General features: G+C 55.7%; 1 protein-coding gene across 5 annotated transcripts in view; it reads right to left on the reverse strand.

The window, feature by feature from the left end:
* Positions 1-13,256, reverse strand: part of LOC144953713 (CTP synthase 1-like) — a 77,846-nt gene that overhangs the window by 54,722 nt on the left and 9,868 nt on the right. For 3 of the 5 annotated variants that reach the window (XM_078884275.1, XM_078884274.1, XM_078884273.1), the window contains exon 2: positions 4,020-4,197. In XM_078884275.1, coding sequence (XP_078740401.1) covers positions 4,020-4,185 — 166 coding nt within the window. In that variant the 5' untranslated portion in view covers positions 4,186-4,197. The remainder of the gene's footprint in view (positions 1-4,019; positions 4,198-13,256) is intronic. The other 2 variants (XM_078884276.1, XM_078884277.1) reach the window with 1 other exon arrangement.

Consider the following 13,256-nt stretch of genomic DNA (forward strand, 5'->3'; position numbering starts at 1 on the left):
AGTGACACACACACACACAGTGATACACACATTAGGGGGGTCCACGTTTCGCAAGCGTAGAGAAGGGAAGGAATGACCGTGGCCGAGAAGACCCGAAGCTTCGTGCGGAGCGACAGACCAGGTAGCTCCCACACAGCGTCACGCAACCGATGAAAAGATAATGCCGCTCGACTTAGCAGCCTTGTCTGCCGGAGGAGCTCACCGATGGGACTTTGCCCAGATCTTTCAAGGATTTGTGAGCTCCTCACACGATCCAGCCTGCAGGTTAAACCCAGGATGGATCGTAGGCAGGCCAGCCTCAATGTTTCTAACCGGCGAAGATTTTCCTATAGGGGGGGGGTCAACGTTTCGCAAGCGTTGAAGGGAGGGAATGACCGTGGCTGAGAAAAACCTGAAGCTTCGCGCGGAGCGACAGACCAGGCAGCTTCCACACAGCGTCACGCAACCGATGAAAAGATATTGCCGCTCGACTGATTCGGAGTGAGACCTCTGCCGTTAAACCGGAGCCGGTCATGAGCGCACTGCCCAGGTTTGGGAAACTCTCCACTCTCTCCAATACTGCCCCATCACCGATTGGGAGTTGTGGGGGTGGAGTGTCCGATGGTACAAAACACCCAGGCAGACGCCCACCCAGACACATAGAGACACCCACAGAGGCACCCACAGAGAGACACACCGACACCCAGAGACCTACAGACACCCACACAGACACACCCACAGACACAGACACCCACAGAGGCACCCACAGAGAGACACACGGACACCCACAGAGACCAACAGACACCCACACAGACACGCACAGACACACCCACAGACACAGACACCCACAGAGACACCCACAGAGAGACACACCGACACCCACAGAGACCTACAGACACCCACCCAGACACATAGGGACACCCACAGAGGCACCCACAGAGAGACACACCGACACCCACAGAGACCTACAGACACCCACGCAGACATGCACAGACACAGACACCCACAGAGACACCCACAGAGAGACACACCGACACCCACAGAGACCTACAGACACCCACACAGACATGCACAGACACAGACACAGACACCCACAGAGACACCCACAGAGAGACACACCGACACCCACAGAGACCTACAGACACCCACACAGACATGCACAGACACAGACACAGACACCCACAGAGACACCCACAGAGAGACACACCGACACCCACAGAGACCTACAGACACCCACACAGACACGCACAGACACACCCACAGACACCCACAGAGACACCCACAGAGGCACCCACAGAGAGACACACCGACACCCACAGAGACCTACAGACACCCACACAGACACGCACAGACACACCCACAGACACCCACAGAGACACCCACAGACACCCACAGAGACCTACAGACACCCACACAGACATGCACAGACACACCCACAGACACCCACAGAGACACCCACAGAGAGACACACCGACACCCACAGAGACCTACAAACACCCACACAGACATGCACAGACACAGACACCCACAGAGACACCCACAGAGAGACACACCGACACCCACAGAGACCTACAGACACCCACACAGACACGCACAGACACACCCACAGACACCCACAGACACCCACAGAGACCTACAGACACCCACACAGACACGCACAGACACACCCACAGACACAGACACCCACAGAGACACCCACAGAGACACCCACACAGACACACCCACACAGCGTTACGCAACCGATGAAAAGATATTGCCGCTCGACTGATTCGGAGCGAGACCTCTGCTGATAAACCGGAGCCGGTCATGAGCACACTGCCCAGGTATAATGGGAAACTCTCCACTCTCTCCACAACTGCCCCATCACCGATTGGGAGTTGTGGGGGCGGAGTGCCCGATGGTACAAAATACCCAGGCAGGTGCTTAGTTTTGGTGGGGCTGATGGTAAGGCCCCACCTCTTAGTGGCACACTCCAGTCTCAGCAGCAGCGTCTCCAACTCCTCTTCTGAATGAGCAGCAATTACCAAATCATCGGCACACGTAACGTGGTTGACCAATAGGGAGCCATCCCTTGATCGCACCCGGGCGTCGATCAGCTCTCCCATTGTATCTGTACCAAATGGAAATTCCCCCGGTACAGCTATTGAAGGCTTCACGAACTATGCGGTCAAAATAGATGTTAAATAATGTGGGAGCCAGAGGACATCCCTGTCGCACCCCAAGGTGTACAGGGAAAGGCTCCGACTCCCGGCCACGTAGTTTTACCCGGGGCCCGCTCACCATCATGAAGGTCCTTAATGATCGTGAGCAGAGGGTCAGGGACTCCGAAAGCACGAAGAACAACCCAGAGCCCAGGCCTATTGATCTGATGGTATCATAGGCCTTGACCAGGTCAATAAAGCAGAGATGTAGGTCTTGTTGGAATTCCCTACACCTCTGCTGCAGCAGACGGACAGAAAATATGGAATCTTTTTGGGGCTCCGCAAGCCTCTCCTCAGCGTGCCTAGCAAGGCGATGTTGAATAATCCTTGCCAGGACCTTTCCCGGCCTCACACTGAGGAGATGCCCCTGTAGTTGTTACAGTCGGTGCGGTCCCCCTTCTTAAAGAGGGGGACCACCAGGGCATCCTTCCTCCAGTCCTGCGGAACCCGTCCAGTGGCCCAGACTGTTGCTGAGATGTCACGCAGGGCAGTCTGTGCGGCAAAAACAACTCAATGCCCATTGGCCTCTCCCCTCATGGCGTCTGTGACCATCACAGCGGCTAAACGGGGGCTCTGGATGGGTGCGAGGGGCTGGTAACTCCTCCACCTTCAATAACTTCCCACTAAACCACGACTTAAACTTGAATGTGTAACTCATAAGCTTGTGCCGGAGGCCCCGGGGGGACAGGCGTCTGTGACGTCTCCTGGCCAAAGGCCAATTGGCGGAGCCAGGAGATTGAATCTTCACCCTCGGGGCTCCTCCAGAAACAACAAAAAGCCGAGACACACCCGCTCACCCACTCGCCCACTCACCCACCCGCCCACCCACTCAACCACCCACCCACCCACCCACTCAACCACCCACACAACCGCCCACTCACCCACCCACCCACTCGCCCACCCACCCACCCACCCACTCAACCACCCACTCACCCACCCGCTCACCCACCCACCCACTCGCCCACCCACCCACCCACCCACCCACTCAACCACCCACTCACCCACCCACCCGCTCACCCACACACCCGCTCACCCACTCGCCCACTCACCCATCCGCCCACCCACTCACCCACCCACTCACCCACCCACCCACCCACTCAACCACCCACACACCCACCCACTCACCCACCCACCCACTCGCCCACCCACCCACCCACCCACTCAACCACCCACACACCCACCCACTCGCCCACCCACCCACTCGCCCACCCACCCACCCACTCAACCACCCACACACCCACCCACTCACCACTCACCCACTCACCCACCCACCCACTCAACCACCCACACACCCACCCACTCACCCACCCACCCACTCAACCACCCACACACCCACCCACTCACCCACCCACCCACTCAACCACCCACACACCCACCCACTCACCCACCCACCCACTCACCCACCCACCCACTCAACCACCCACCCACCCACCCACTCACCACTCACCCACTCGCCCACCCACCCACCCACTCAACCACCCACCCACTCACCTACTCACCCACTCACCCACCCACTCACCCACTCACCCACCCACTCACCCACCCACTCACCCACTCACCCACTCACCCACCCACTCACCCACTCACCCACCCACCCACTCACCCACCCACCCACTCACCCACCCACCCACCCACCCACTCACCCACCCACTCACTCACTCACTCACCCACCCACCCACCCACTCACCCACCCACTCACCCACCCACTCACTCACCCACCCACCCACTCACTCACCCACCAACTCATCCACTCACCCACTCACCCACCCACCCACTCACCCACCCACTCACTCACCCACCAACTCATCCACTCACCCACTCACCCACTCACCCACTCACCGTGTTCATAAGGAGAGAATGTGCCTGCATCAATGTTGATGTAGGGGTCGATCTTGATGGCCGTGACTCTGAGTCCACAGGCCTTGAGAATGGTTCCCACTGAGCTGGCGATGATGCCCTTGCCGATTCCAGAGATCACCCCGCCGGTCACCAGGATGTACTTCATGGTGAGCTGCTTCTGTGGACAAAGTTTTGGGGGTGGGTGGGTGAGTGAGTGAATGGGTGAGTGGGTGGGTGAGTGGGTGGGTGGGGGGGGGGGTGGGTGAGTGAGTGGGTGGGTGAGTGAGTGGATGGATGGGTGGGTGAGTGGGTGAGTGAGTGGGTGAGTGAGTGGGTGAGTGGGTGGATGGGTGGGTGAGTGGGTGGATGGGTGGGTGAGTGGGTGGGTGAGTGGGGAGGTGGGAGGGTGAGTGGGTGGGTGAGTGAGTGGGTGGGTGAGTGGGTGGGTGGGTAAGAGAATGAGTGAGGGACTGGGTGAGTGAGTGGGTGGTTGAGATAGTGGGTGAGTGAGTGAGGGAGTGAGTGAGTGAGTGAGTGGGTGAGTGGGTGAGCGAGTGAGGGAGTGAGTGAGTGGGTGGGAGAGTGAGTGAGGGAGTGTCTGTGTGTGTGTCTGTGTGTGTGTCTGTGTGTGTGTCTGTGTGTGTGTCTGTGTGTGTGTCTGTGTGTGTGTCTGTGTGTGTGTCTGTGTGTGTGTGTAGTTATGTAATAAATGCCGTGATGGAGCAGTCAGGAGTTGCAACGTGTGTGTTGTGTGCCACTTGGTAACACGCTTCAAGGTGCGCTGAGTCTGCAGCTATCACAGCGATTGACATTATTAGAATTATTCCCATTTCTATGACTCAGTCACTCACCTACACACTCACTCAGTCACTCACTCACCTACACACTCACTCAGTCACTCACTCACCTACACACTCACTCAGTCACTCACTCACCTACACACTCACTCAGTCACTCACTCACCTACACACTCACTCAGTCACTCACTCACCTACACACTCACTCAGTCACTCACTCACCTACACACTCACTCAGTCACTCACTCACCTACACACTCACTCAGTCACTCACTCACCTACACACTCACTCAGTCACTCACTCACCTACACACTCACTCAGTCACTCACTCACCTACACACTCACTCAGTCACTCACTCACCTACACACTCACTCAGTCACTCACTCACCTACACACTCACTCAGTCACTCACTCACCGACACACTCACTCAGTCACTCACTCACCTACACACTCACTCAGTCACTCACTCACCTACACACTCACTCAGTCACTCACTCACCTACACACTCACTCAGTCACTCACTCACCACTACCTCACCACCACCTCACCACTCACTCACCTACACACTCACTCACTCACCACTACCTCACCTACACACTCACCTACACACTCACTCAGTCACTCACTCAGTCACTCACTCAGTCACTCACTCAGTCACTCACTCACCACCACCTCACCACTCACTCACCTGCACACTCACTCACCCAGTCACTCACCCAGTCACTCACCCAGTCACTCACCCACCCACTCACCCACTCACTCACCCACTCACCCACCCACCCACTCACTCACCCACTCACTCACCCACCCACTCACCCACTCACCCACTCACTCACTCACCCACCCACCCACTCACCCACTCACTCACCCACTCACTCACTCACCCACTCACTCACTCACCCACCCACCCACCCACTCACCCACTCACTCACTCACTCACCCACCCACTCACTCACTCACCCACCCACCCACTCACCCACTCACCCACTCACCCACTCACCCACTCACCCACTCACTCACTTACCCACCCACTCACCCACTCACCCACCCACTCACCCACTCACTCACTCACCCACTCACTCACTCACTCACCCACCCACTCACCCACCCACTCACCCACTCACCCACTCACTCACTCACCCACTCACCCACTCACTCACCCACCCACCCACTCACCCACTCACCCACTCACTCACCCACTCACACACCCACTCACCCACTCACTCACTCACTCACCCACTCACCCACCCACTCACTCACTCACCCACTCACCCACCCACTCACCCACTCACCCACCCACTCACCCACTCACCCACTCACTCACTCACCCACCCACTCACCCACTCACTCACGCACTCACCCACTCACCCACCCACTCACCCACTCACCCACTCACCCACCCACTCACCCACTCACCCACCCACTCACCCACCCACTCACTCACCCACCCACACACTCACCCACTCACTCACCCACTCACTCACTCACCCACTCACTCACTCACCCACTCACTCGGGTGAAATGGCTTCTCCTGTCGATTTGCCCGCCCAGTGAAGCCCCCACAACGCCTCCCGGTCTTAAATCGTGTGGCTGGATGACGAGGTCATCAACGTCATCATCATCATCATCATTGAACCCCATCACGATTCGAGATGCGAGGCGGGTGTGTGGGTGTGTGTGTCTCTGTGTGTGTCTCTGTGTGTGTCTCTCTGTGTGTCTGTGTGTGTCAGTGTGTGTGTGTCTCTGTGTGTGTGTGGCTGTGTGTCTGTGTGTGTGTCTGTGTGTGGGTGTGTGTGTCTCTATGTGTGTCTCTGTGTGTGTGTGGGTGTGTGTGTCTGTGTGTGTGTGTCTCTGTGTGTGTGTGTGTCTGTGTGTCTCTGTGTGTGTGTTTCTCTGTGTGTGTGTGTCTCTGTGTGTGTGTGTGGGTGTGTGTGTCTCTGTGTGTGTCTCTGTGTGTGTCTCTGTGTGTGTCTGTGTGTGTCTCTGTGTGTGTGTGTGTCTGTGTGTGTCTGTGTGTGTGTGTCTCTGTGTGTGTGTGGCTGTGTATGTGTGTGTGTCTGTGTGTCTCTGTGTGTGTCTGTGTGTCTCTGTGTGTGTCTGTGTGTGTCTGTGTGTGTCTGTGTGTGTGTGTGTGCCTCTGTGTGTGTGTCTGTCTCTGTATGTGTGTGGCTGTGTGTCTGTGTGTGTGTCTGTGTGTGGGTGTGTGTGTGTCTGTGTGTGTCTGTGTGTGTGTCTCTGTGTGTGTCTGTGTGTGTGTCTGTGTGTGTGTCTGTGTGTGTGTCTGTGTGTGTGTCTGTGTGTGTGTCTGTGTGTGTGTCTGTGTGTGTGTGTCTGTGTGTGTGTCTGTGTGTGTGTCTGTGTGTGTGTCTGTGTGTGTCTGTGTGTGTGTGTCTGTGTGTGTGTCTGTGTGTGTGTCTGTGTGTGTAGTTATGTAATAAATGCCGTGATGGAGCAGTCAGGAGTTGCAACGAGTGTGTTGTGTGCGACTTGGTAACACGCTTCAAGCTGCAATGAGTCTGCAGCTATCACAGAGATTGACATTATTATAATTATTCTCATTTCTACGACTCATTCACTCACTCACCTACACACTCACTCAGTCACTCACTCACCTACACACTCACCCACCCACCCACCCACTCACCCACCCACTCACCCACCCACCCACTCACTCACCCACTCACCTACTCACCCACTCACTCACCCACCCACTCACTCACCCACCCACCCACTCACCCACTCACTCACTCACTCACCCACCCACTCACCTACTCACTCACTCACCCACCCACCCACCCACTCACTCACCTACACAGTCACTCACTCACCTACACAGTCACTCACTCACCTACACAGTCACTCACTCACTCAGTCACTCACCCACTCACTCACCCACTCAACCACCCAGTCACCCACCCACTCACTCACCCACTCACTCACTCACCCACCCACTCACTCACTCACCCACTCACCCACCCACCCACTCACCTACTCACTCACTCACCCACCCACTCACCCACCCACCCACTCACTCACCCACCCACTCACTCACCCACCCACCCACTCACCCACCCACTCACCCACTCACTCACTCACCCACCCACCCACTCACCCACCCACTCACCCACCCACTCACTCACCCACCCACTCACTCACCCACCCACCCACTCACTCACCCACCCACCCACTCACTCACCTACACAGTCGCTCACTCACCTATACAGTCACTCAGTCACTCACTCAGTCACTCACCTACACACTCACACAGTCACTCACTCAGTCACTCACTCAGTCACTCACTCACCCACTGACTCAGTCACTAACTCACTCAGTCACTCACTCACCCAGTCACTCATTCACCAGTCACTCACCTACACATCCACTCAATCACTACATCAGTCACTCAGTCACCCAGTCACTCACTCAGTCACCCACTCACTCACCCAGTCACTCACTCACCACTACCTCACCACTCACTCACCCACTCACTCACCACTACCTCACCTACACACTCACTCAGTCACTCACCCAGTCACTCACCCAGTCACTCACTCAGTCACTCACTCAGTCACTCACTCAGTCACTCAACCACTCACCCAGTCACTCACTCACCCACTCACTCACCCGCCGACTCAGTCACTCACCCAGTCACTCACTCAGTCACTCACCCACTGACTCAGTCACTCACTCACCCACTGACTCAGTCACTCACCCAGTCACTCACTGACTCACTCACTCAGTCACTCACTCACCACTCACTCACCTACACACTCACTCAGTCACTAAATCAGTCACTCACTCACCCACTCAGTCACTCACTCACGCACTGACTCAGCGACTCACTCACCCAGTCACTCACTCACTCACTCAGTCACTCACCTGCACACCCACCCACTCACTCAGTCACTCACTCACCCAGTCACTCACTCACCCACTCACTCAGTCACTCACCCACCACTACCTCACCACTACCTCACCACTCACTCACCTACACACCCACTCACTCACCCAGTCACTCACTCACCACTACCTAACCACTCACTCACCCACTCACTCACCCAGTCACTAACCACTACCTCACCTACACACTCACTCAGTCACTCACCCAGTCACTCACTCAGTCACTCACCCACTGACTCAGTCACTCACTCACCCACTGACTCAGTCACTCACCCAGTCACTCACTGACTCACTCACTCAGTCACTCACTCACCACTACCTCACCACTCACTCACCTACACACTCACTCAGTCACTAAATCAGTCACTCACTCACCCACTCAGTCACTCACTCACGCACTGACTCAGTGACTCACTCACTCAGTCACTCACCTGCACACCCACCCACTCACTCAGTCACTCACTCACCCAGTCACTCACTCACCCACTCACTCAGTCACTCACCCACCACTACCTCACCACTACCTCACCACTCACTCACCTACACACCCACTCACTCACCCAGTCACTCACTCACCACTACCTCACCACTCACTCACCCACTCACTCACCCAGTCACTCACCACTACCTCACATACACACTCACTCAGTCACTCACCCAGTCACTCACTCAGTCACTCACCCACTGACTCAGTCACTCACTCACCCACTGACTCAGTCACTCACCGACTCACTCACTCAGTCACTCACTCACCACTACCTCACCACTCACTCACCTACACACTCACTCAGTCACTAAATCAGTCACTCACTCACCCACTCAGTCACTCACTCACCCACTGACTCAGTCACTCACCTACACACCCACTCACTCACCACTCACTCACCTACACACCCACTCAGTCACTAAATCAGTCACTCACTCACCCACTCAGTCACTCACTCACCCACTGACTCAGTCACTCACTCACCCACTCACTCACTCAGTCACTCACCTACACACCCACTCACTCACTCACTCACCCACCACTACCTCACCACTCACTCACCTACACACTCACTCAGTCACTAAATCAGTCACTCACTCACCCACTGAGTCACTCACTCACCCACTGACTCAGTCACTCACCCAGTCACTCACTCACCACCACCTCACCACTCACTCACCTACACACCCACTCACTCACTCAGCCACCACTACCTCACCACTCACTCACCTACACACTCACTCAGTCACTAAATCAGTCACTCACTCACCCACTCAGTCACTCACTCACCCACTGACTCAGTCACTCACTCACCCACTCACTCACTCAGTCACTCACCTACACACCCACTCACTCACTCACTCACCCACCACTACCTCACCACTCACTCACCTACACACTCACTCAGTCACTAAATCAGTCACTCACTCACCCACTGAGTCACTCACTCACCCACTGACTCAGTCACTCACCCAGTCACTCACTCACCACCACCTCACCACTCACTCACCTACACACCCACTCACTCACTCAGCCACCACTACCTCACCACTCACTCACCTACACACCCACTCACTCACCACTCACTCACCTACACACCCACTCACTCACTCACCCACTCACCACTCACTCACCTACACACCCACTCACTCACTCAGCCACCACTACCTCACCACTCACTCACCTACACACCCACTCACTCACTCAGTCACTCACCTACACACCCACTCACTCACCACTCACTCACCTACACACCCACTCACTCACCCACCACTACCTCACCACTCACTCACCTACACACCCACTCACTCACTAAGTCACTCCCCCACCACTACCTCACCACTCACTCACCTACACACCCACTCACTCACCACTCACTCACCTACACACCCACTCACTCACCACTCACTCACCTACACACCCACTCACTCACCACTCACTCACCTACACACCCACTCACTCACTCAGTCACTCACCTACACACCCACTCACTCACCACTCACCTACACACCCACTCACTCACTCAGTCACTGACCTACACACCCACTCACTCACTCAGTCACTCACCTACACACCCACTCACTCACCACTCACTCACCTACACACCCACTCACTCACTCAGTCACTCACCTACACACCCACTCACTCACCACTCACTCACCTACACACCCACTCACTCACCACTCACTCACCTACACACCCACTCACTCACCACTCACTCACCTACACACCCACTCACTCACTCAGTCACTCACTGACCCACTCACCACTCACTCACCTACACACCCACTCACTCACCACTCACTCACTCAGCCACCACTACCTCACCACTCACTCACCACTCACTCACCTACACACCCACTCACTCACTCAGTCACTCACCTACACACCCACTCACTCACCACTCACTCACCTACACACCCACTCACTCACTCAGTCACTCACCTACACACCCACTCACTCACTCAGTCACTCACCTACACACCCACTCACTCACCACTCACTCACCTACACACCCACTCACTCACTCAGTCACTCACCTACACACCCACTCACCCACTCAGTCACTCACTCACCCACTGACTCAGTCACTCACTCACCCACTCACTCACTCAGTCACTCACCTACACACCCACTCACTCACTCACCCACCACTACCTCACCACTCACTCACCTACACACTCACTCAGTCACTAAATCAGTCACTCACTCACCCACTGAGTCACTCACTCACCCACTGACTCAGTCACTCACCTACACACCCACTCACTCACCACTCACTCACCTACACACCCACTCACTCACTCAGCCACCACTACCTCACCACTCACTCACCTACACACCCACTCACTCAGTCAGTCACTCACCTACACACCCACTCACTCACCACTCACTCACCTACACACCCACTCACTCACCCACCACTACCTCACCACTCACTCACCTACACACCCACTCACTCACTAAGTCACTCCCCCACCACTACCTCACCACTCACTCACCTACACACCCACTCACTCACCACTCACTCACCTACACACCCACTCACTCACCACTCACTCACCTACACACCCACTCACTCACCACTCACTCACCTACACACCCACTCACTCACTCAGTCACTCACCTACACACCCACTCACTCACCACTCACTCACCTACACACCCACTCACTCACTCAGTCACTCACCTACACACCCACTCACTCACCACTCACTCACCTACACACCCACTCACTCACCACTCACTCATCTACACACCCACTCACTCACTCAGTCACTCACTCACCCACTCACCACTCACTCACCTACACACCCACTCACTCACCACTCACTCACCTACACACCCACTCACTCACCACTCACTCACCTACACACCCACTCACTCACTCAGTCACTCACCTACACACCCACTCACTCACCACTCACTCACCTACACACCCACTCACTCACCAATCACTCACCTACACACCCACTCACTCACTCAGTCACTCACCTACACACCCACTCACTCACCACTCACTCACCTACACACCCACTCACTCACCACTCACTCACCTACACACCCACTCACTCACTCAGTCACTCACTCACCCACTCACCACTCACTCACCTACACACCCACTCACTCACCACTCACTCACCTACACACCCACTCACTCACCACTCACTCACCTACACACCCACTCACTCAGTCACTCACCTACACACCCACTCACTCACCACTCACTCACCTACACACCCACTCACTCACTCAGTCACTCACCTACACACCCACTCACTCACTCAGTCACTCACCTACACACCCACTCACTCACCACTCACTCACCTACACACCCACTCACTCACTCAGTCACTCACCTACACACCCACTCACTCACTCACCCACTCACCACTCACTCACCTACACACCCACTCACTCACCACTCACTCACCTACACACCCACTCACTCACTCACCACTCACTCACCTACACACCCACTCACTCACTCAGTCACTCACCTACACACCCACCCACTCACTCAGTCACTCACTCACCCAGTCACTCACTCACCCACTCACTCAGTCACTCACCCACCACTACCTCACCACTACCTCACCACTCACTCACCTACACACCCACTCACTCACCCAGTCACTCACTCACCACTACCTCACCACCCACTCACCCACTCACTCACCCAGTCACTCACCACTACCTCACCTACACACTCACTCAGTCACTCACCCAGTCACTCACTCAGTCACTCACCCACTGACTCAGTCAATCACTCACCCACTGACTCAGTCACTCACCCAGTCACTCACTGACTCACTCACTCAGTCACTCACTCACCACTACCTCACCACTCACTCACCTACACACTCACTCAGTCACTAAATCAGTCACTCACTCACCCACTCAGTCACTCACTCACGCACTGACTCAGTGACTCACTCACCCAGTCACTCACTCACCCACTCACTCAGTCACTCACCCACCACTACCTCACCACTACCTCACCACTCACTCACCTACACACCCACTCACTCACCCAGTCACTCACTCAC

The sequence above is a fragment of the Lampetra fluviatilis genome, chromosome 81 (assembly GCF_964198595.1).
Source record: "Lampetra fluviatilis chromosome 81, kcLamFluv1.1, whole genome shotgun sequence".
Taxonomy (NCBI): Eukaryota; Metazoa; Chordata; class Hyperoartia; order Petromyzontiformes; family Petromyzontidae; genus Lampetra; species Lampetra fluviatilis.